General features: G+C 38.1%; 1 protein-coding gene across 2 annotated transcripts in view; it reads right to left on the bottom strand.

Moving 5' to 3' along the window:
• LOC105477241 (mitochondrial ribosomal protein L1) overlaps nt 1–26,124 on the bottom strand; it is a 93,350-nt gene that overhangs the window by 40,610 nt on the left and 26,616 nt on the right. For both annotated transcript variants that reach the window (XM_024791379.2, XM_011733644.2), the window contains exons 4-7: nt 25,986–26,069; nt 23,671–23,742; nt 16,553–16,664; nt 2,152–2,258 (exon numbers count right to left, since the gene is read on the bottom strand). In XM_024791379.2, coding sequence (XP_024647147.2) covers nt 2,152–2,258; nt 16,553–16,664; nt 23,671–23,742; nt 25,986–26,069 — 375 coding nt within the window. The remainder of the gene's footprint in view (nt 1–2,151; nt 2,259–16,552; nt 16,665–23,670; nt 23,743–25,985; nt 26,070–26,124) is intronic.

Here is a 26,124-nt window from a genome sequence, read left to right as displayed (position 1 = left end):
ATTCCATAGTACCAAAAGGCCAACCAAAACAAACCAATAGATGTTACTATTTTAAAATTCTATGTAATCCTCAAAACCACATAATGAAATAATTACTATTATACATATTTTATAGATGAGGAAATTTGAGACACAACAACATTAAGAAACTTGCTTAAAGTCTGCCATCTCTGAAGTAGCTGAACAGGTATTCAAACTCAAGTCTCTACAACTTCAGAATAGATTCTTAAAATTTGTATTTTATGTTTCATTTGTTTGGTTTTTCAATTACAATGTTGTCAATCCTAAGAAACAAGAAGTGCTACCAAAGGCCTTTTGGGGAACAAGGAAATTCCAATATTAGACTGGAGCAGAGCTCAGTGCCAAATAAACTGGAGCTGAGCTCTGATGGTAATGATGGCAAGCTGGGGTTTCCCAATCTCCAACTAGATTAAACCTGCTTTGCTCCATTTCTTTTTTTTTTTTTTTTTTTTGAGATGGAGTCTCCCTCTGTCGCCCAGGCTGGAGTGCAGTGGCACGATCTCGGCTCATTGCAAGCTCCGCCTCCCGGGTTCACGCCATTCTCCTGCCTCAGCCTCTTGAGTAGCTGGGACTACAGGCACCCGCCACCACGCCTGGTTTATTTTTTGTATTTTTAGTAGAGACGGGGTTTCACCGTATTAGCCAGGATGGTCTTGATTTCCTGACCTCGTGATCCGCCTGCCTCGGCCTCCCAAAGTGCTGGGATTACAGGCGTGAGCCACCACGCCCGGCCACTTTGCTCCATTTCTAAAGCAAGTTTTCTTGTTTTTTTTGACCATAAAACTAGCTGAGAAGCCTCACATGGTGGCATACATTTGTAGTCCCATCTACCCAGAAGGCTAACGGAGGATTGAGCACAGGAGTTTGAGGCCAGAATGGGCAATATAGCACCCAGCTTTTTCTTTACCTTCTGGTCTGTTTTGTTTGAGACGGTCTCACTCTGTAACCTTGGTGATCCCAGGGATCACCTCAGCCTCCCAAGTAGCTGGACTACAGGTGCATGCCACCACACTCAACTAATTTTTTTGTATTTTTTAATAGAGACGGGGTTTCGCCATGTTGCCTAGGCTGTGTCACTCAGGTTTTTCTATATTTCTGATGACCTGCGTGGGCATAGCTCAATGAGTTTGGACTACTAGCTACTGGCTATAATGCAGAACTCCCCTTAAAAGTAAGATGGGAAGGCAAAGAGAAAGAATAATAGCTATTCAAATAATTCCAGTCACGAGGCAAGATGGTATAGGGATAAACAGCCTGGACTCAAGGAAAGTGCCAAGATTCAAATGCTTATTCTGCCTCATAGTAGCTGTGAGACCTTGGAAAACTTATTTAACTTCTCTGGGCTTTCATGCCTTCATCTATAAGATAGGGTAATCATTTTACCTCTCATATGGCTAACAATTAAAAGACAGAATATATAAAAATTGTTCAGAATAGCACCTGACACTTGGTAGGTCCTGTTTAAATTTTGCTATCAACTTATAAATTACTGTTATTCTTATAGTAAATGAACAAGAAAAAAATTACATATGTTGGATAGGCACTTTAGAGATTCTTTAGTATAAATAACTTGAATGTTTGTAATGACAATATATTTTAAAATACAGTCCTAGAAATGTGGCATATCTATATTAATGTCCTAAAAATGGCTTTGGAAACTGATTTCCAGCATCTTCTAAAAACAGGCAAACAATTTTAAAAACATTAGCAGAGAAAATTGGACATAAAGCAAATTACTCAATTCCACTAAAGTAGTATTGAACACCTACTATGTGCTCAGAATTATGCAATCTTGATTAGGGGGACATACAAAATCTAAACCCTATTCTCAATAAGCTTAAAATATAATATATAAATACAGAAGTGTATACATAAAACAGATAAATAAGGCAAAGGACAAGTAAATGTGACAGTAGCACATAACTCTGCAAGAAATTCTCAAGTACCATTAAAATTTATGTTTAACTTATAGAATTAAAAAAGTATCTATGTGTATGTTTAATGCCATTCTTAATGCTAGTGCCAAGAACAAGTCCAAATGATTGGTATTTTATAATATTAACAATTATTAAGGAATTACTTGAACAACAAAAAAAAGAGGGTTATTCGATAATTTTCATTGTAACTTACTCTTGCTATTTTGGTCTGCAGAAAATTCTCCCTTTCTTCATCTACCTTAATTTCATGTCCATTTTTGAAGAATTCAAGCATTTTGGGGATGTCACGGCCAATGGAATCTAGTTAGAAAAAATAAAATCCACAATTATCACTCCAAATAAGTAGTAAAAATTACTGAATAAAAGAAACACATATCTCATGTGAAGATACAGCAAACAAATAGTGACAGATAAACTTTAGTTCCAAAGAGCTCTGTTTCCCGGTGTTCATGCTCTTGTGTGATCTCCTCTCATTGCGTGTGAATGAAACTTGCAACTTACTTCAAACCAAGAGACAGAATAATCATATGTACATAATTATATTACATAAAGCTATAATGCCTGTCTTGGAAAAGACTCTCTTCCTTATTGGCTTTGAAGAAACAAGCTGCAATGCTGTGAGCTGCCATATGGAGAGGGCCACAGGGCAACAAGCTGAGAGCAGTCTCAAGCTAACAGCCAGTAAGAAACTGAAGCCCTGTGCCCAGTAGCCTATAGGAACTGAATTCTGCCAACTGTGTAAGTCTGGAAGCAAATCCATCGCCCATTGAGTCTAAGATGAAACCACCTCTCTGGCCAACACCTTGAGTGGAGCTCTGTGAGACCCTTAAGCAGAGAACCCCACTCAGCTACACATACATTCCTGACACATAGAAATGGTGAGATAATAAATGTGTGTTGTTCCAAGCAACTGTTTGTGGTAATATTGTTGCACCACTATGGATAACTAACACATAAGTATATGCAATAATAATATATAGCATACATTAAAAACACAGATGACATAATGAAATCAAATCTATAAAATAAACTATGGCAAAAGATAACAGCGGCCAGGCATGATGGCTGACGTCTGTAATCCCAGCACTTTGAGAGGCCGAGGCAGGCAGATTACCTGAGGTCAGGAGTTCAAGACCAGCCTGGCCAACAAGGTGAAATCCTGTTTCTACTAAAAATACAAAAACTAGCTGGATATGGTGGCGCACACCTGTAATCCCAGCTACTTGGGAGGCTGAGGCAGGAGAATTGCTTGAACTCAAGAGGCGGAGGTAGCAGTGAGTCGAGACTGTGCCACTGCACTCCAGCCTAGGCGGCAGAGTGAGACTCTGTCAAAAAATAATAATAACAGTACAGTCTTGAAATCTTTTAAGAACCTTCTACCTACCATAAAGAAGTGGAAAAAAAACCAACAACTAAAAAGCAGAAACATTTAGCAGTGGAAACAATATCATAATGAATGATACAGTGTAGAGGTAGCTCATTATTACGCAAATGGTTATAGAAACTGGCATGAGTTTCTATAGTCAGACATGGTGGCAGGTACCTGTAATCCCAGCTACTCAGGAAGCTGAGACAGGAGAATCACTTGAACCTGGGAGGCAGAGGTTGCAGTGAGCTGAGACTGAGCCACTGCACTCCAGCCTGGCAGCCTGGGCAACAGAGCAAGATTCTGTCTCAAAAAAAAGAAAAGAAAAGAAAGAAACCAGCCTGAGAGGCCAGGCATGGTGGCTCATGCCTGTAATCCCAGCACTTTGGGAGGCTGAGGCGGGCAGATTACTTGAGGCTGGGAGTTCGAGACCAGTCTGGCCAACATGGCGAAATCTCATCTCTACTAAAAATACAAAAATTGGACGGGCGCGGTGGCTCAAGCCTGTAATCCTAGCACTTTGGGAGGCCGAGACGGGCGGATCACGAGGTCAGGAGACTGAGACCATCCTGGCTAACACGGTGAAACCCCTTCTCTACTAAAAAATACAAAAAAAAAACAAGCCGGGCAAGGTGGCGGGCGCCTGTATTCCCAGCTACTCGGGAGGCTGAGGCAAGAGAATGGCGTAAACCCGGGAGGCGGAGCTTGCAGAGAGCTGAGATCGGCCACTGCACTCCAGCTTGGGCGCCAGAGCGAGACTCCGTCTCAAAAAAAAAAAAAAAAAAGAATTTTCAAAGGATCATACAAGAGACTATAAAATAAACTATTACTCTCCGAAGATTTGGTCATTATCATTTTAACACAAATTTAATAAACAAAAATACAGTATATTCCACTATACCATAACTTAACTTGAAAATTTAATTCTATGCACAGAAACATGTGAATTATTTAAAGGGTAAGATATAGAATGAAGACTGTGCCACTGAAGAGACACCACTCCCACCATGCTCAAGCAAGTCTTCCATAGGTGAGTCAATGTGAGGAACTCATTACATAGAGAGCACGGCATACCCTCAGCATACATTACTCCTAGAATTATCTCAGTAGTTGTTCATTTGGCTCAGGAGCACTACAGCTATAAGTGAAAGCAACTACCCATGGGCAATTTACAGTCTAATTGGGAGATAATGGATACACAAATGAATAATTACTAAAAAATACGAAGTTTGTTCAGTATCACAGTCTGATGTAACTGAGTACTAAACAGTATGATAAAATTGTATACTAGCAAACAGTAAGATGCTAATGGTGGTACACAAAAAACAGATACCTGGTTAAACCATCTATATTTAAATTTCTTTACTTAAATATATTTTTTAAGTTTGTTTTCATAAGAACAGTGCCTTGTACATAATAAAAGCTCAAGAATTATTTAGTGACTGACCTAAATCTAAGCCCACAACACTGCCTGCCTTCCTGTCACTATGGGTGAACTGTCTATGCCCCTAACAAAGGCCGTTCCTCTTCATTTCTGTGCTCACCCCCCACTTGTACTCACCCATAAAAGGACACTGCTCCTCCCTTCTTTCCTCTACATTGTCGATTTTTCCCTGCTTCCCTAGACAATCTTCATTAGCTTACCAACTTGCTATAAAATCTTCCTTTTCAAAATAAAATAAACAAGTCTCCTATGTTGCCTTCCAGTTACCACCCAACATTCCTCTTAATGTAAGTTCTCAAAAAAAAAGCCATCTCTATTTCCTCTCCTTCTATTTTCTCTTATACCTACTTCAGTAACCTTCACATTGGCAAATCCAGTAGTCATTTCTCAGTGTTCCTCTGACTTGACCTACTAGCAGCAGTTCACAGTGTAATCTGTCCTCTTCCTACAGTATCTTGACTTGTCCTCTGAAACACGATTCTCACTGGCTATTTCATCTCATTTTAAGGGCTGAACCACCCACCCTCACTTTCCTGCCTTCCAAAGGTTGAACTACCTGAGGGATCAGTCATGTTACTTCTCTTATCCTATCCATGCACACCTCCCTAACTGATCTCATGCAGACACGTGGCTTTAAATACCATCTAACAACTGATAATTTCTAAATTTTTATCTCCAGCCACAATCTCCCTTATGATTTCCAACCACCAACTTGATATCTCTACCTAGATGCAGGCAAATTATTAGTAAGGAGTAAATAGGACAAATGTCTCCTGGAAGAATAAACAAATAAAGGACTTCATAATTTTGAGCCTGATATCGTATTGATGATGTAACGGTAATAAAGAGAGAAAGAACTGGACTCAAGAAGAAAAGAGAAATAGTTCTGCATTAAAACATACTGAAGTGAAGGTCTGATGGAATATCAAAAAATATATACATTTGTATAGTTAGAAAAAAGGAACCAGAAAAAAGGTGATAGATTGAAGATGATATAGATTTTAGTTTTTAAGGTAGTTCCATCCTAAAACATAAATAAAAATTCCTTCCTTTGACCTTATATATTCTTTCTTCTCTAATTTGCATTTCTCCAATGACCAAAATGTTTAGTATTATTTCATCTGTTTAATGGCCAATTACATATATTCTTTTTTTTTTTTTTTTTTTGAGATGGAGTCTCACCCTCTCGCCCAGGCTGGAGTACAGTGGTGCGATCTCAGTTCCCTGCAACCTCTGCCTCCTGGGTTCAGGCAATTCTCCTGCCTCAGCCTCCCAAGTAGCTAGGATTACAGGTGTGCGCCACTGCATCTGGCTAATTTTTGTATTTTTAGTAGAAACAGGGTTTCACCATGTTGGCCAGGCTGGTCTTGAACTCCTGACCTCAGGTGATCCGCCTGCCTCAGCCTCCCAAAGTGTTGGGATTACAGGCATGAGCCATTGTGCCTGGCCACATATGTTCTTTTCTACAATACCTACTCAATTCTTTTGCCCCTTTTTTAAAAAATTAGGTTGACAGTCTTACTGAGTTATGAGTTCTTTATATATTATGGATACAGGTTCTTGGTCAGAGCTATGTGTGGCAAATATTTTCCCCTCATCTATCACTTGCCTTTTCATTTTCTTAGGGGTACCTATCCATGAGCAAAAATTTTTAATTTTGATTAAGTCCAAATTAGCAATTTTTTCTTCTATAGCTCATGCTTTTTGTGTCCTAAGAAATATTTAATCCAACACCATGAAGATTTTCTCCTAGAAAATTTTCTTCTAGAATTTCATGACTTTATCTTTTACGTTTAGGTCTATGATTCATTTTGGGTTAATTTCTGTGTTTGATGTGAGGAAAGACTTATCCAGTTATTTCAGCAAAATTCATTGAAAAAATTATTCTTTTTCTACATAACCTTGACACCTTTGCTGAAAATCAGTTGACCATGTAAGTTTTGGTTCATTTCTGAACCTCAGTGTTTGAACTATATTCATTTATCCTTTATATCATACCACACTGTCTTGATTACTGTAGCTCTATGATAAAGTCTTACATCTCAAACTGTGTTCTTCCTTTTAAAAATCATTTTCTCTTTTAAATTTTTTTTTTTTTTTTTTGAGACAGAGTCTTACTCCATCACCCAGGCTAGAGTGCAGTGGTACGATCCCGGCTCACTGCAACTGCCACCTCCTGGGTTCAAGTGATTCTCCTGCCTCAACCTCCCAAGTAGCTGGGATTATAAGCATGTGTCACCACATTCAGCTAATTTTTGTATTTTTAGTAGAGATGGAGTTTCACCATGTTGGCCATGCTGTTCTCAAACTCCCAACCTCAAGTGATTCACTTGCCTCAGCCTCCCATACTGCTGGGATTACAAGTGTGAACCAGCACACCCGGACAATTTTTTTTTTTTTTTAAGACACAGTCTTGCTTTGTCACAGGATGGACTGCAGTGGCATGATCTCAGCTCACTGCAGCCTCAATCTCCTGGGCTTGAGTAGTCCTCTCACCTCGGCCTCCCAAGTAGCTGGGACTGCAGGCACATGCTACCACACCCAGTTGATTTTTTTTTTTTTTTAAGTAGAGATTTGGTCTTGCTATTTTGCCCAGGGTGGTCTTGAATTCCCGAACTCATGAAATCCTCCTGCCTCGACCTCCCAAAGTGCTGGGATTACAGGTGTGAGTGTGCCACAGTGCCCAGCCTAAAATCATTTTTTCCATTCTAGGTTCACTGTATTTCCATTTAAACATGAGAATGAGGTTTTGTTTTGTTTTGTTTTGTTTTTTAAGCTTTCTGGGAGTGTGGCTGGGATTACATTCAATCTGTAGAAAAAATAAGCTTATCTTAATAATATGCTTTCAAATCCACTATGGTATATCCCTCTATTAACCTGCAGCAACATTTACCAGTTTTCTATGAAAGGTTTTACACAGCTTCTGTTAAATTTCCTCTTAAATATTTTTATTTCTTTATGCTCATGTAAATGGAACTGTTTTAGAAATTTCAGTTTGATTGTAGGTTGGTTACATATAGAAATACCGTTGATTTTCATGCATGGACCTTCTATCCTATAACCTCGTTAAATTCACTAATTAGAATTCACTTACTAAAATAGCTTAGTATCATCTGGGAATAAAAAAAGATTTATTTTTTCCTTTCCCTTATGTATGCCCTTTATTTCACTGACCTCCAGTACAATGTTGAACATAAGCATTGACAGCAGAGATCTTTGCCTTGTTCCTGATCTTAGGTAGAAAGCATTCCTTCTCAATGATCTCACCATTAAGAATGTTGCTTTTTCATAGATGTGCTGTGTCAAGTTGGGGAATTTCACTTACATTTCTAGTATTCTGAGAGTTATTATTGCCAAAATGTTTTCTTTCTTTTTTTTTTTTTAGAAAGCGGGTCTCATTATGTTGCCCTGGCTAGAGTGCAGTGGCTACGCACAGGTACAATCATAATGCACTGCTACCCTGAACTCCTAGCCACAAGGGATCCTCCCATCTCAGTCTCTCAAGTGGCTGGAATGACAGGCATATGCCACTGTGCCCAGCTAATTTAGCCTTTAAAACTATAAATTTCCTTTTAAATACTGCTTCAGCTGCATCCCACAAGTTCTGACATGTTGAGTTTTCAGTATCATTCAGTTTAAGACAGTCTTTGATTTCTTTTTTGATCAATGAGTTATTTAGTAGTGGGCTTTTTCATTTTAATGTATTTGGAGATTTTTCATGGTTACTGATTTCTAATTTAACTCAGTTGCAATCAGAACACATATGTATGTGACTTCAATTCTTTTACATTCATAAATTTAAGACTTAATATACTAAGACTTGCCCTATAACTCAGCAAATGGTCTACCATGGTGAATGTTCAACACCAAACAACATTTGCTGTTGTTGGGTGTTTTATAGATATCAGCTAGGCTAAGATGACTAAGAGTGTTGTTCAAATCTTTTACATCCTTACTAATTTTCTGTGTATATGTTCTATCAGTTACTGAGAAGAATATTAAAATCTCCAACTGTACTTGATTAGTCTATTTCTCCTTTCAATTCTGTTAGGTTTTGCTTCATGTATTTTGAAGCTTTATTTTAAGATGAGTCATTATTATTATAGAATATCCGTATTTTTCTCTAATAATAATCGTAGTCTTAAAAGTCTATTTTGTCTGATATTAATATACAATCCAACTCTCTAATGCTTACAGTTTTTATGGTATATCTTTATCCACCATTTTACTTTCAGCCTATTTGTGTGTTTGAAATCTCTGCCTTTTGGAGTGTATGGTCCATTTCCAATTATCATAACTATTTACATGGCTGAATTTAGGTATTTATTTTGATAAAAGTTTTCTATTTGTTTCATCTTATTTGTTCTTCTGTTCCTCCTTTACAGGTTTATTAAATAAAAAAATTTGGCATATCATTTTTATTCCCCTATTTATAGTTTTAAGCTATATTTATTTGTGTGAGTACGTTTTACTTGCTCTAGGGAGTACAATGCATACTTACCACAACCTACTTCCTATTAATACTGTTAATGCTTCATGTTAATAGAAAATAAAGTTGCGCCAGCTTATCTACCTCCTTGACTCCTTCGCCTTGTAGTACTATTGTCATACCCAAACCTGCTTTACTTCCTGTGCATTCATATCTAAAATAGTATTTACTAGGCTACTCAAGACCAAAATTAGGAAATCATTCTAGATTCCTCCCCCTCCCTTACCCCCTACATTTAATCAGTAACTCCTGTTAATTCTAATTCTTAATATCCAACAACATCCTTCCTCATCTGTCTTCACTGCCACCACCAGACTCTTTCCTTCTTCATCTTTTACCCGGATGACTGCAATCAACTCCTCCCTGGTCTCTGTTCTTAAAGTTTCACCATCCTCATATGGCTACCCTGCCATTTATACAGTTCCCACAATACTCATTCTGATAAGCAAATCTTACATCATTCTTCTGACCTAAAGTTTTCAATGGCTCCTATTTGCAAAGAGGATAAAATCTAATCTCCATGGTATAGCACACAAAGCCCACTGTGACCTGGCCCACTGTCTATCACTGTCTAACCCCATTGACCACCAGTATCAGATAACATTTTATATATCAAATGATAGAAAGCTGCTTATGGCCGGGCGCGGTGGCTCAAGCCTGTAATCCCAGCACTTTGGGAGGCCGAGACAGGCGGATCACGAGGTCAGGAGATCGAGACCATCCTGGCCAACACGGTGAAACCCCGTCTCTACTAAAAATACAAAAAAAATTAGCCGGGCGAGGTGGCGGGTGCCTGTACTCCCAGCTACTCGGGACGCTGAGGCAGGAGAATGGCGTGAACCCGGGAGGTGGGGCTTGCAGTGAGCTGAGATCCGGCCACTGCACTCCAGCCTGGGCAACAGAGCCAGACTCCGTCTCAAAAAAAAAAAAAAGCTGCTTATAATTTCCTGAACACAACTGGCTCTCTCATACTTTTGTATATGTAAAATGGCCATTTCCTCTGCCTGATTCATGTAAGGAAAGCAAATGCCTATTCATGCTTACCTTTCAACTGCAATCTTCTTTATATAATCTCATTCTACAAAGCAGTCCCTCATTCCTCTACATACTTCGTATATTTTCTACCAATAAACTTATTGCATTTTAGTGCAGCAGTTTGCTCTCATCTCTGTCCCCTCAGTGTTTACCTTCTTAAAGACAGAAAATGTCTTTTCACTTTATTTTTCAATCCTCAGTACTAAGTAGGCATGCCAATAATTATCTGCCTATTCAACAAATAAGTTATGAAGGTGATACATAAATACATGAAAAAGAATAGCTTCTCCTAAAGTAATTGTGGAGAATGAATAGTTATTTTAGGAATGATAGGGAGCTAATGATAATCATAATGGCCCACACATCGTATGTTATGTACCCAGCTTGTGTTTCATACATTATCACAAAAACAGTATGGGATGCATGTTATAATGAAACTCATTTTGTAGATGAATAAATAAAGGCACAAAATGTTAAAAAGTTTGCTCAAGGTCACAGTAAGTGACAAACTCAAGACAAAGAGAGATCTATGCTAACCGCTATTCTACTCTCCTTTTCAATACAGCCAAATGTTAAATCATCACTGCTATTTCTAGGGCTTTGCTATCCCTTACTGCTGTGTAACTGCCTTCCTCTTTCTCCACTTTCATTTTTCTCCGTGTTTTTAGGCTCTTCTATCTTCATTTTCTTTCTTCCTTTCACTTTCTTTTCCTTTAATTCTCTATTCAATTTCCATAATGAACATAATCTATACTATACAATCAAGTATTTCCTCCTAATATACTTTCTCTTTTCTTTTTTTTAATCAAGGAAAACAAAGTTAAGAAATAGTTAGAAAAGAGCTGAGTTAGGATTGCATATGTTACCTCCTGAAAGAAGTTTCAAGAAACTGAGAAAACTAAGAACAGACCTTTGAATATGGCAAAAGATAAACCTGTGATAATTGAGAGAGCAATATTTTAGCTAAATTATGGAAGAAAAAGCTGTAAGGAATACTAATGCTTAGTAAGAAAATGAAGCCAATTTCTGAAGACCATTATTTGAAAAACTTAATATAAAACAACATAAAAAACTAAGATTGCAGCTAGAAAGGATAGTTGAATCAAATGAAGGTGCAGGGGTGAGAGGGGTTGTGATTTGCTTTTTGTTTGTTTAAAGAAATCTGAGCACAAGTGGCCAGGCACAGTGGCTCATGCCTGTAATCCCAGCACTTTAGGAGACCACAGCAGGCGGATCACTTGAGCTCATGAGTTCAAGACCAGCCTGGCCAACGTGGCAAAATCTCGTCTCTACCAAAAATACAAAAAAAAAAAAAAAAAAAAAAAAAAATTAGCCAGGTGTGGCGGTACATGCCTATAGTCCCAGCTACTCTGGTGGCTGAGGCAGGAGAATCACTTGAACCCAGGAGGCAGAGGTTGCAGTGAGCCAAGATCGTGCCTCTGCACTCCAGCCTGGGTGACACAGTAAGACTGTCTCAAAAAAAAAAAAAAAAAAGAAAAGAAAAGAAAAGAAAAAAAAAAATCTGAGCATAAGTAACTGTTAAAAGTTAAACCAGTTTCTCTACTGCAGAAAACAAAACTGTTAGTTCTATGACCACAAGAACTTTGTCTGTCTTGTTCACTGCTATCACACCCAAGGCTTGGCACCTAGTAGATACTAACTACTATAAATACTATTATTCTAATAAAAAAAAATCTATAAATTGTATATAGTCCAAGCTGGGTGTGGTGGCTCACACATGTAATCCCAGCACTTTGGGAAGCTGAGGGAGGTGGATCATTTGAGGTCAGGAGTTCGAGACCAGCCTGGCCAACATGGTGAAACCCCATCTCTACTAAAAATACAAAAAAAATTACCTGGGCATGGTAGCGCACACCTGTAATCTCAGCTACTCGGGAGGCTGAGGCAGGAGAATTGTATGAACCCAGGAGGGGGAAGTTGCAGTGAGCCAAAATGCACCACTGTGCTCCAGCCTAGGTGACAGAGTGAAACTCTGTCTTTAAAAAAAAAAAAACATTTTATACTGTATTTTTAAATTACAGTTTAATCCTATATCTTCTACCAACTGAATGAGTGCTGTATTAAACGTTCATTCATTCATTCAAATATTTGTAGAGTATGTACTATTTTCCAGGTACTATATTCTAGGCAATGGGAATGTAGCAATGGACAAAACAAAACCATCCTTGCTCTAATGAGAGGAACTGAACACACATCACACACACACACAAAGATGCTAAGAGTGATATGCCCTAAAATGAATATAAAAGCATAATAATGACATTTAGTGATAATAGGAAGTGGGAGTAATATTTTATATAGGATGGTCATGCAAGGTCTCTCTGTTTAGATGATATTCAAATGAGAAAGTGAGCAAGGCAAGTAACCAAACAGTACTACTACAGACCCATGCAACAGTAAATCCAAAGACCTGAGGAGGGAGAGCACTAAGTGTATATGAGAAGATCAAGGAGGCCACCATGGCTGGAGTAAAGGAAGCAAAGGAAAGCATAACAGAACCAGCTGCAATAGATCCATAATTCATCGATAACAATTGTAACAGTACCTAATCATTAATGGAGTATTTCATACATGGATAATTTTTAAACTAATATGTGAAGGGGTAGAAATTTAGAAAAAAATCGAATTCATTACCTTGCAAAAATTCTCTGTTTTGGTATTTTCCCTTATATAACCAAAACTTCTGATTGTTCCAATAATGCAAACAAAACCCTGAAGTACAAGGTATTATTCTACAAGTTAAAAATACTACACATTACAAGAACTTTAATATCCATGAGTCTCATGTATGATACAACACCAACTTCCTTACAGAAAGCAGTGTCCTGCTCAGAAGATGTGAATATCTTTTGGACAAGTCTGCTGAGATATCCTTTGGACAAGACATCGAATGGAGCACTAGTGTTCAATTCTAAGAGTTACAAGTTAAGAGGAATGCAAACAAGTGTAATTCTAATTTTCTAATCATGTCCCTTTCTCTCTTATCTGACAATAACTTAGTGCAGTATAAAAGAATGTAACTGCTCCCATATATGCCACAGTACCTATCACTGGTTAAGTCAAGACTTTTTTTTGGCTGGGCACAGTGGCTCACGCTGTAATCCCAGCACTTTGGGAGGCCAAGCACTTTAGGAGGCTAAGGCAGGCAGATTACCTGAGGTCAGGAGTTCAGGACCAGCCTGGCCAACATGTCTCTACTAAAAATACAAAAATTAGCTGGGCATGGTGGCAAGTGCCTGTAATTGCAGCTACTTGGGAGGTTGAGGCAGAATCACTTGAACCCAGGAGGCGGAGGTTACAGTTAGCCAAGACTGCGCCCCTACACTCCAGCCTGGCCAACAGAGGGAAACTCTATCTCAAAAAAAAAAAAAAAAGATATTTTTCACACTAGTGTTTTTGGTTTCTAAATGCTAATTTATAAATAAGAATAGAAATAAAAAAGTTTCAATTAATAAAACATATCTATATTAGAGATGAAAGAATTACAGAGGGTTCTTATATTGGGGAGGAAGCCAGACGATAAGCAAAATAAAACCAAATTTCTTAGAAGGAATTTTAAAAAACAGGTTTTAATTTTTTTTGATAAAACAAAAAAGAAATATTGAGAAAACAAGTCTTAAAAAAAATTTTATACTCTATTTTTTTAATGTGCGTTTGAAAAATAAAGAACTTGCCTACAGTTATGTGAGCAATTAAAATAAAATGAATAAAACTGCAGCATTAAGCAAGCTGCATGTACACACGCCCACTCCCATTAGTAAAACTGGAAATGGGAAACTAATGAGCTCAGCTGCAGGAGCTTGTTTTTTAATTTTCTCCACTTGCTCAAAATGTAATTTCTATTTTACACTGAAGACTTTTGTTGGATATAGGAGGAATCAAATGTTCTTAAACAAGAATCTGAATGAGCTTTGAAAATGCATAATAGAAGCTTCATTTGTTCTAATGCACATCTCATGTATTCTGTTTAACATTTTTGACAGGTTGATCATTCATCTTCATGTTTAAAGAACACAAATGTTTTACCAGTGCCATTAAACAGATCATGTTGGGGTGAAAAGAAGGTGTCAGAGAAGGGAAAAGGTCCATCTCTTCTCTCAAGGTGCCTAAGCAAATGGGAGGGGAAAAACATACTTAGGTACTTGACCATGATATGTGAAGTTGTAATTCATTATGAAAGGAGAAATAAAGTAAAGCTCACTAATAGACATTTTATTAGGAAAGTTATTATTTGGAATAAAGAAATAAGTTATTTGAAAACTAAAAAAGGTTCCAAATATTGAGATGACTATGGGAAAAAAAAAACAAAAAACCCTCAAGGCTTAAAAAAAAAGAAGTTAAAAGGGTTATACAGAGAATGGATAAAGTAGCAAAGGTGACAAAATTAATGTCTCTTAAAAATCAGTTCATCATGCAAAGCAAGGAGCTAGATATCTAGAATACAAATATATTAGTATTCATTTTTGGTTTTGACTATATTTAGTACTGTTTGTTTTGCTCTGATTTGAGCTTGAATTTAATTAAACACAAAAAATTTATGAGAAATATTTTCATCAAATTCAACTGCAATTCTGGTTTAATTTTTAAAATATGTTCAGTTTTAGGTCTTACTTAAGAAAGAATATAAACTGGATTCCATGATAACAAATACTGCTGTAAGGGAAATCGCTAATAAAAAGTGCCAGACACCAGTTCAAAATCTAATAAATATTTATGACTTAATGCATGCTATCAAAAATAATCAAACAAAACTCTAACACAACAAAAGAACTAGAAAGTCCATTTGAATTTAATTTACAGGTCATGATCTAGAATTCAGACAAGTTGTTAGTGGCTAGGATATATAAACATTTTAGCAGGATTTTTTTAGCTCAACTAGAGTTAAAATTTGGAGACAAACCTACTAACACAATTTTAAAATATTTGTTCTGTTTACACTACAAATTTTTATTTGAAATAATAATATACCAGACATCCAGCACTAACTAAAACAAACTGTGTCAGCAAGTGAACTTGTTTTTCCTCTCAAATGCACTCCATTTCCATTAATGATGGCACTTATTAGGAGAGGTGTCTAGTCTTAAAAAACCTCAGTATCATTCGACTCTTCCTTTTCTCCCCCTCAACCTGTCCATTCCTAATTAATTGCTAAGTCCTAATATCCTTGACGTTTATACACTTCACTCCAGTCTTGTTATGAAGACCTTAGCTTCAACATTACACTTATTAGTCTCTTGCCATTGCACCCAAACTGGTTTCCCTGTCTCTCATTTCAATTATCTTAAAACCTCTTGCCAGATTAAAGCTCTAAAGAACAGATTATGTCACTCCCATCTCAAAAACTTCTAAGGTAGTCCTGCTGAATATAGAATGCAGATGTTCATGCTCATTAGCCCATCATTCAAAGTTCTTCTCAATACGGCATCAATCTACCTTTCCAACATCATATCCCATTATTCTCTTCTATGTCAATGTAAGGGCACCATTCCCCACAGTCAAAGAGAGCTAATTAATATTTCTTGTACCTGGCCTATGATTTCTGACTTAGTGTTTATGATTAATTCACTCCTTCTTCTTAAAATAATATTCTCCTCAATCAATTCATCCAATTACTGTTACTTTATGTTTAAATGTTACCTCTTTTATGATGCCTTCCCTGATTCCCCACCTACGTGTAAACTCCACCTCCACTGAACATCCCTAGCACTTTTTAAATTTATTATATAATACCTTACACTTTATAACATAGCTCCTTATTTAGTGATCTTAACTTTCTTATTCGATTTCTTAAGGAGAAAATATCCATAAGCAGAAAACTTCTTAAGAGAAATTACCTTGAGAGCCATGCATATGGTCAACATTCATACATACGTTTAACACTTTTAAATAAATGGGCATACATATTATATTGATAAACAGGGATGAAAGCCAATAAAACAGTATGATGATAATATACTGAGTGGATAATACATTTCACTAATTGGGAGCTAGACTTTGATCTAAATTTTAAAAACTAGTATTATAAAGTAACTAGGTTTTCAAATCATATTAGATTACCAGTATTAATGCCAAAGCGGGAAAAAAAAAAAAAAATCAAACCCATAGGTTCTTGTAACTCAAACTCAAATACCAGGACATACTATTTATTCCACATATATATGAACAATTTTGTTTCCTAACTAAGCAAAGTTCACAAGAAAGTTGTCAACAGGATATTGAAATAATAGGAATTCTCTTACTTCGAGAAACCCTTGGAAATCTTTTACCCAGCTTCTTCCTTAATCGATTAAGTTCAGGCATTATTTCTGGAACAGCTACATAAAAGTCTACAACAATTTCATCATCCCAAATCTGAAAATAAAAAAAAAAGAAAGGTGACCTCAGATGAGATGAAAAGCTTTATCGTTCTGAAAAAGTACAACATAGTCATTTCCTTTATAATTCAGAAAACAGACATTAAGCACAATTATTTTCTTCAAACACAAGGATCATACAAATACACCTGCCAATTATAAAAACAATCAGAAGCAAAACATTTTCCTTTACTTTAAAAACAGTCACATCCATTAAAAAAAAAAAAATTAATGGTTTCTTCCTTTGGGTTGTGTTAGGCAAAAGTGTCACAAGTTAAAACACAGCAATGAATGTGTGCATGGCTCACAGAATCCCACAAAGTTAAATTCATATATTTATTAAAACTGAAGAAACCTACAAAAGCTGAAAATTTTGCAACAGATCACATGTAAAATTAATAACCACTAACTGCCAAACTCACTAGCAACCACTAGCTTCCTAAATTTAGAGCATCAGAGAACTGAATTTATAATTATTTTCACAAAGAAACTGAAACCTTACCACCAATAACTAAGAATAAAAGAAGAGGGGGTGATCAAAGACGAGTTCATTTATAGTTTATTATCCATACTCTATATCCATTCTCAGAACAAAGGAATTAATATTCAATTTTTAGAAAACATTTTTGTTAATTCAGGCAAGTGCCTAAAATAACTATTATACTAGTACAATATACTCCACTTAAACTCCACTTAATATACTTCACTTAAATATACAATATACTCCACTTAAACTCCACACCTGTAATCCCAGCACTTTGGGAGGTCAAGGCAGGCAAATCAATTGAGCTCAGGAGTTTGAAATTAGCCTGGGCAATAAGGCGAAACCCCGTCTCTACAAAAAATACAAAAATTAGCCGGGCGTGGTAGCACATGTCTGTAGTCCCAGGTAACCGGAAGCTGAGGTGAGAGGATAGCTTGAAGCCAGGAAGGCAGAGGTTGCAGTAAGCCAAGATCGTGCCACCGCCTGAGCAAGAAATATTTTATCAATGATTCTCTTTGTATGAAATCTTACCACAATATGCCATTCAAAGCCTTGATTTAGGGGTACACAGTGAATTAAAAACTTGAATTCTGACAAAATTAAGCAATGACTATGGAATTTTATCCTTCTGTTACTATTCTTTGTACAAATTTTTATTAGTCCTTAATTAACATACTCTCCTCTCCTTAACAGTAACTTACATTAAATGGGCACTTCTCATGTGCCAAGCATTCTGCTAAACGTTTAATATAATTTAGAACATCCAGTCTTCACCACAACCCTTAAGACAGGTACCAATATTGACCACACATTCCAGATTAAAAAAACTGAGGGCTCAGGGGAGGATGAGTCAGTCTGTATACACCTAAGAGGCAGAGCTAGAACTGAAATACAGGCAGTGTGGGTCCAGAACCAGGGCTCTCATCACTGGAAATAGGAAAGCAGAGGTAATTTCTAAATGTCAAAGAACTGTATGTGAGATTTCTATTCCAAGACTTTCCAATCCTAATTCTATGACATGTTCCTTTAAATTAAAATTATGTTTGGAAGTTATGCTGTAAGTAAGATTATATCTTGGAATATTAAAAAATGGTGGCTGGAAATCATGCTCTTAGAGATGAGTAAAAACATGAATTACTTTAAAATCACTCAGAACCAGGCATATCTGTGATGTTTCAAAATAAAGTAAAATAAATTTAATAAATGAATGTATTATCTAAGAAATTACTATGTGGCACGGTGGCTCACACCTGTAATCCCAGCACTTCGGGAGGCTGAGGCAGGTTGGATCGCCTGAGGTCAGGAGTTAGAGACCAGTGAGCCGAGACTGCGCCACTGCACTCCAGCCTGGGCAACAAGAGTGAAACTCCATCTCAAAAAGAAAAAAGAAAAGAAAAGAAAAGAAATGACTATGTATATTTATCCTACTTGGCATTTTACAGAGCTAAGTAAAATGATACTTTAAAAACACAGGAATGTATAAAAAATTGCAGCCATAGTATTATTTACAAAACTGTATTAAATTTACTTCATAACCTGAATACCTTCTAAAAATAACATGGACTAGCTTTAAAAAGTCACCATGGGGTAACTTGCAAACTTATTCTATGATGCCGTACACAGGTGGCATGCTCTCTCTATTAACAGACCCTCTACTGGGGCCCTAAAGAGAAATTCTGTACCTGTTAATATTTTCTATACTACAGAATTTTAAAATGTCTTTGTCTTCCTTATTTGGGTTACTTTAAAAAATGTGTTTCATTTACTGAACTTACAGCTTCATCACTTTCTGCTCCATTACCATTTCTTTCTTGAGAAGTAACTCCTTGCTTAACATTTAAGAACCAAAGGCCAGGTGTGGTGGCTTGGCTGGGAGCAGTGGCTCACGCCTATAATCCCAACACTTTGGGAGGCTGGGGTGGGCAGATCAGTTGAGGCCAGGAGTTCGTGACCAGCCTGGCCAATGTGGCAAAACTCCGTCTCTACTAAAAATACAAACATTAGCTGGGCATGGTGGCAGGCACCTGTAATCTCAGCTACTAGGGAGGCTGAGGCAGGAGAATCACTTGAACTCAGGAGGCAGAGGTTGCAGTGAGCCAAGATCACCCCACTGCACTCCAGCCTGGGTGATGAAACGACACTCTGTCTCAAAAAAAAAAAAAAAAAAAAAAAAAAAAGAACCAGAGGAGTGGCTATGACAGTTCTACAAGGTAACTTTTGTGATTGCAAGAAGAAAATAGAAAGCTGTATACAAACTCAAGATTAGTTCTCTGATTCTAGACACCCAGCTCTATTCTCAAATTCCCAAACATTTGTGATGATTATTTTTTAATAATTAAAAAAGTTTTAATAATTTTTTAATTAAAATTAATAACACATCAGAAAGAACTGGGTACCACAGACTTTGGCCTAGAACCTGTATTAAAGCATACTCTTCCTACTTTCCACTAGTTCTGTAACCAAAAATCACTCTGAAGACCCTCTTTAAAAATCCCGAATCCTCACCAAATTTAGAGTACTTTTAGGGGAGGAAAAAAAAAACTATGAGCACTGCTGTATATCTCAAAGGATGTGTCCAGTTAAAAGTTCCCCAAATGAAAATCTGAATATGAGACAAAGGATAAATTTTCAAGTCACTATTTCCTATCTACTTCCTACTCCCCAGAAAAAATTCCATAACATATAGGAATGCTTCTGATTTTTGCACATTGATTTTGTATCCTGAGACTGCTGAAGTTGCTTATCAGCTTAAGGAGATTCCGGGCTGAGACGATGGGGTTTTCTAAATACACAATCATGTCATCTGCAAACAGGGACAATTTAACTTCCTCTTCTCCTAATTGAATACCCTTTATTTCTTTATCCTGCCTGATTGCCCTGGCCAGAACTTCCAACACTACGTTGAATAGGAGTGGTGAGAGAGGGCATCCCTGTTTTGTGCCAGTTTTCAAAGGGAATGCTTCCAGGTTTTGCCCATTCAGTATGATATTGGCTGTAGGTTTGTCATAAATAGCTCTTATTATTTTGAGATACATCCCATGAATACCTAGTTTATTGAGAGATTTTAGCATGAAGCGCTGTTGAATTTTGTCAAAGGCCTTTTCTGCATCTATTGAGATAATCATGTGGTTTTTGTCTTTGGTTCTCTTTATATGCTGGATTACATTTATTGATTTGCGTATGTTGAACCAGCCTTGCATCCCAGGGATGAAGCCCACTTGATCATGGTGGATAAGCTTTTTGATGTGCTGCTGGATTCGGTTTGCCAGTATTTTATTGGATTTTTGCATCGATGTTCATCAGGGATATTCGTCTAAAGTTCTCTTTTTTTGTTGTGTCTCTGCCAGGCTTTGGTATCAGGATGATGCTGGCCTCATAAAATGAGTTAGGGAGGATTCCCTCTTTTTCTATTGATCAGAATTGTTTCAGAAGGAATGGTACCAGCTCCTTTGTACCTCTGGCAGAATTCGGCTGTGAATTCGTCTGGTCCTGGACTCTTTTTGGTTGACAGGCTATTAATTATTGCCTCAATTTCAGAGCCTATTATTGGTCTATTCAGGGATTCAATTTCTTCCTGGTTTAGTCTTGGGAGGGTGTGTCTAGGAATTTATCCATTTCTTCCAGATTTTCTAGTTTATTTGTGTAGAGGTGTTTATAGTATTCTCTGATGGTAGTCTGTATTTCTGTGGGATTGGTGGCGATATCCTCTTTATCATTTTTTATTGTGTCTATTTGATTCTTCTCTCTTTTCTTCTTTATTAGTCTTGCTAGAGGTCTATCAATTTTGTTTATTTTTTCAAAAAACCAGTTCCTGGATTCACTGATTTTTTTGAAGGGTTTTTTGTGTCTCCATCTCCTTCAGTTCTGCTCTGATCTTAGTTATTTCTTGCCGTCTGCTAGCTTTCGAATGTGTTTTGCTCTTGCTTCTCTAGTTCTTTTAATTATGATGTTAGGGTGTCAATTTTAGATCTGTCCTGCTTTCTCTTGTGGGCATTTAGTGCTATAAATTTCCTCCTACACACTGCTTTAAATGTGTCCCAGAGATTCTGGTATGTTGTGTCTTTGTTGTCATAGGTTTCGAAGAACATCTTTATTTCTGCCTTCATTTCGTTATGTACCCAGTAGTCATTCAGGAGCAGGTTGTTCAATTTCCATGTAGTTGAGCGGTTTTGAGTGAGTGTCAATCCTGAGTTCTAGTTTGATTGCACTGTGGTCTGAGAGACAGTTTGTTATAATTTCTGTTCTTGTACATTTGCTGAGGAGTGCTTTACTTCCAACTATGTGGTCAATTTTGGAATAAGTGTGATGTGGTGCTGAGAAGAATGTATATTCTGTTGATTTGGGGTGGAGAGTTCTGTAGATGTCTATTAGGTCCACTTGCTGCAGAGCTGAGTTCAACTCCTGGATATTCTTGCTAACTTTCTGTCTCGTTGATCTGTCTAATGTTAACAGTGGGTTGTTAAAGTCTCCCATTATTATTGTGTGGGAGTCTAAGTCTCTTTGTAGGTCTCTAAGGACTTGCTTTATGAACCTGGGTGCTCCTGTATTGGGTGCATATATATTTAGGATAGTTGGCTCTTCTTGTTGAATTGATAGGGTGGGGAACATCACACACCAGGGCCTGTCGTGGGGTTGGGGGAGGAGGGAGGGATAGCATCAGGAGATATACCTAATGTAAATGACGAGTTAATGGGTGCAGCACACCAACATGGCACATATATACATACGTAACAAACCTGAATGTTGTGCACATGTACCCTAGAACTTAAAGTATAATAATTAAAAAAAAAAAATCCATAACATAAATGATTTTATTTAGAGGAGAAACTTTCAGAGAGAACACTAAGAAAAATCTTTTGTATTTTCAGAAATAACTCCATGCCTCTTCTTCCTACGTCTTAAAAAGGAAAAAAAGGCTGGGCGCGGTGGCTCAAGCCTGTAATCCCAGCACTTTGGGAGGCCGAGACGGGCGGATCACGAGGTCAGGAGATCGAGACCATCCTGGCTAACACAGTGAAACCCCGTCTCTACTAAAAAAATACAAAAAACTAGCCGGGCGAGGTGGCGGGCGCCTGTAGTCCCAGCTACTCGGGAGGCTGAGGCAGGAGAATGGCGCAAACCCGGGAGGCGGAGCTTGCAGTGAGCTGAGATCCAGCCACTGCACTCCAGCCTGGGCGACAGAGCCAGACTCCGTCTCAAAAAAAAAAAAAAGGAAAAAAAAAAGTCCTTGGTTTCAAAGCGGCTCCCCAAGCTCCATTATTTTCTTATTTATTTATTTGTTTATTTATTTTATTTATTAATTTTTTGGAGACAGAGTCTCATTCTGTTGCCTAGGCTGGAGTGTAGGCGCAATCTCAGCTCACTACAAACTCCTCAAGAGATTCCCATGCCTCAGCCTCCCAAGCAGCTGGGATTATAGGCATGTGCCACCACGCCTAGCTAATTTTTGTATTTTTAGGAGAGGTGGGGATTCACCGTGTTGGCCAGGATGGTCCCAAACTCCTGGCCTCAAGTGATCTGCCCACCTCAGCCTCCCAAAGTGCTGAGATTACAGGCATGAGCCACGGCACCCAGCAAAGCTGTGTTACTTTTTAAAGGCAGGCTATATAATCATTTGTTGCTACCATACTGAGCCTATGCCACTCTGAAAGGATTAGGAGCTAAAAATTAACAGGAACCAAAAGCACCAACATTATAGAGGGCAGATACCATACTTTATGATCTACTAAGTGAATTACACCTTCACTCCAAAAAAACCCCACAAATATTTGATCTTCAAAACATGAACAGAGGTGTCCATGGGTATCAATGAAATCCACGCAAGCTTTTGGATTTCATTTTAAACCTTACATTCAAAACCAGAGTCACATTGCCCTTTCCTATCTATCCACAAAACTCTCGTAGACAAAAAAGAAGCAAGCAAAAAATAGTATTAATAATAATAATCACCATCATCACAATAATGTAAGTCAAATATAATCAATATTAGAATATCTGAGGTTGGGTGTGGTGGCTCACACCTGTAATCCCAGTACTTTGGGAGGCCAAGGCAGGAGGATTTCTTGATGACAAGAGTTCAAGACCAGCCTGGGCAACAAGCAAGAACCCCATCTCTACAAAAAAATTAGCCGAGTGTAGTGGCATGCACCTTTAGTCCCAGCTACTCAGAAGGCTGAAGCAGGAGGATTGCTTGAGCTCAGGAGCTCAGGAGTTCAAGGCTGCAGTGAGCCATAATTGCACCACCATATTCTAGTCTGGGCAACAGAGAGAGACCTTGTTTCAAACACACACACACACACACAGACACACATACACACACAAAATAAGACTGTCTGGATCATTTTCTCCTAGCTTCATTTTGAAACTGAAAAAGGTTGGAAATTTTTTTCCTGCTCTTATAAAGACCTACTAACTATTTATTGTAAGATATGAGACTAGTGTTCTACATATAATAAATCAAAGAATGGCAAAGATAAGAGAATCATCTCTATACCTAATGAACATGAAAACAACACTGTACCTTCTGTATCAGACTAGTGCCTCCTGCAAATGCAGCTCCATTTTCTTCTGCTATTTTGACCTCTGATGCATTCTACCAAAACACACAGTTTGAACATGAGTCATTAATTTTAAATACATTCAGTCTGCTTTGAAGTATGTTGTATCACAGTTCAAAGTACAAATTGTAGCTTTTGTTTTTAATTGAAAATGTGGGCCGGGCGCGGTGGCTCAAGCCTGTAATCCCAGCACTTTGGGAGGCCGAGACGGGCGGATCACGAGGTCAGGAGATCGAGAACATCCTGGCTAACATGGTGAAACCCCGTCTCTACTAAAAAATACAAAAAACTAGCCGGGCGAGGTGGCGGGCGCCTGTAGTCCCAGCTACTCGGGAGGCTGAGGCAGGAGAATGGCGTAAACCCGGGAGGCGGAGATTGCAGTGAGCTGAGATCCGGCCACTGCACTCCAGCCTGGGCAACAGAGCGAGACTCCGTCTCAAAACAAAAAAAAAAGAAAAAAAAGAAAAAAAATAAAACGTGGCTGGATCACACTGGTAATTCCAGAAGTTTGGGAGACTGAGGTGGGTAGCTCCCCTGAGGTCAGGAGTTCAAGACTAGCCTGGCCAACATGGCAAAACTCTGTCTCTACTAAAAATACAAAAATTGGCCGGACATGGTGGCACACACCTGTAGTCCCAGCTACTCAGGAGGCTGAGGCAGGAGAATCCTTGGACCCAGGATGGGGAGGATGTAGTGAGCCAAGATTGCACCACTGCACTCCAGCCTCAGTGGCAGAGTGAGACTCCATCTCAAAAAAAAAAAAAGAAAAAGAAAAGAAAATGCAAACCAGGTGCAGTGAGTCACACCTGTAATCCCAACACTTTGGCAGGCTGAGTCAAGAGGATCGCTTGAAGCCAGGAGTTCCAGACCAGCCTGAGCAACAAAGTGAGACCCCCATCTCTACAAAAAAAAACTTAAAAATTAGCCCGCCATGGTTGGCATGGTGGCTCATGCCCATAATCTCAACACTTTGAGGCCAAGGCAGGCAGATCACCTAAGGTCAGGAGTTGGAGACCAGCCTGACCAATATGGAGAAATACTGTCTGTACTAAAAATACAAAATTAGCCAGGTGTGGTGGTGTATGCCTGTAATCACAGCTACTCGGGAGGCTGAGGCAAGAGAGTCGCTTGAACCCGGGAGGCAGAGGTTGCGGTAAGCCGAGATTGTGCCATTGCACTCCAGCCTGGGCAACAAGAGCAAGACTCCATCTCAAAAAAGAAAAAACATTAGCCTGCCATATAGTGGCTAGCACCTGTAGTTCCAGCTACTCAGTAGGCTAAGGCAGGCAGGAGAATTGCTTGAGCCCAGGAGTCTGAGGCTATAGTGAGTATGACTGCACCACTGTACTCCAGCCTGGACAACAGACCAAGACCCTGTCTCAAAAAAGAACTGAATGCATCACTTTTCAATTAAGAGAATCAGGGATATTACATTCAGAACAATTATGGTTTGTGGATGATTAAAAAAGAAATTCATAAACACATTAGAAACAAACATTTATAAATACAGGACAGTTTTATAAAGACTAGATACTTTCGGCTAGGAGTGCAGTGGCTCACGCCTATAATCTCAGCACTTTGGGAGGCCAAGGCGGGCAGATCACGAGCTCAGGAGATCAAGACCATCCTGGCTAACACGGTGAAACCACTTCTGTACTAAAAATACAAAAAAAATTAGCCAGGTGTGGTGGCAGGCGCCTGTAGTCCCAGCTACTCGGGAAGCTGAGGCAGGACAATGGCATGAACCTGGGAGGTGGAGCTTGCAGTAAGCCGAGATTGCGCCACTGCACTCCAGGCTGGGCGACTGAGCAAGATTCCGTCTCAAAAAAAAAAAAAAAAAAAAAAAGACTAGATTCTTTTAAAAGTTGTGGTTTCTAAGGCACCACAGCACTAAATGGTTCCACTGATTTAAAATCATCTTATTGTTATTTGGGGAGGGAAGTTTGAACACAAAGCAGGAGTTAGTAGGATAAATTGATAAATTCCACTCTTTTCTTCAGTTTCTTGTAAGAAACATAATGTAGCATTCTGGTAATGATGGAACTAATGTTCTAATCTAGCTCTTTCTCAAGCTAATAACATAACCTCAAACAAATTATCTAACTGTTTTGAGCTCCAAAAGGGGAAAATAGGACTAGGTGAATGTTAGGATTTTCTCTAACTCCATTTATTCAGGGTGCTAATCATTGGTTAATAATTAAGTGATCTCTAAATAATAATAATTAAGTGATCTCTAAAAAAAATTAAATGATATAAATAGTTGATGGAAGTTACTTACCTCTGTAAATACAGCAACTTTATTGATTTCCGAAGCAAATGGGTATGGCAAACTAAGAACACTGGTAAATGGCGCCACGTTTTTCTAAACACGCAACAAGGAAAAATAATTATGTAAAGTTAATCTTTTCTGTCTCTCA

Source organism: Macaca nemestrina, chromosome 3 (assembly GCF_043159975.1).
Source record: "Macaca nemestrina isolate mMacNem1 chromosome 3, mMacNem.hap1, whole genome shotgun sequence".
NCBI classification, from domain to species: domain Eukaryota; kingdom Metazoa; phylum Chordata; class Mammalia; order Primates; family Cercopithecidae; genus Macaca; species Macaca nemestrina.
This window is presented reverse-complemented; position numbering and strand designations above follow the sequence as displayed.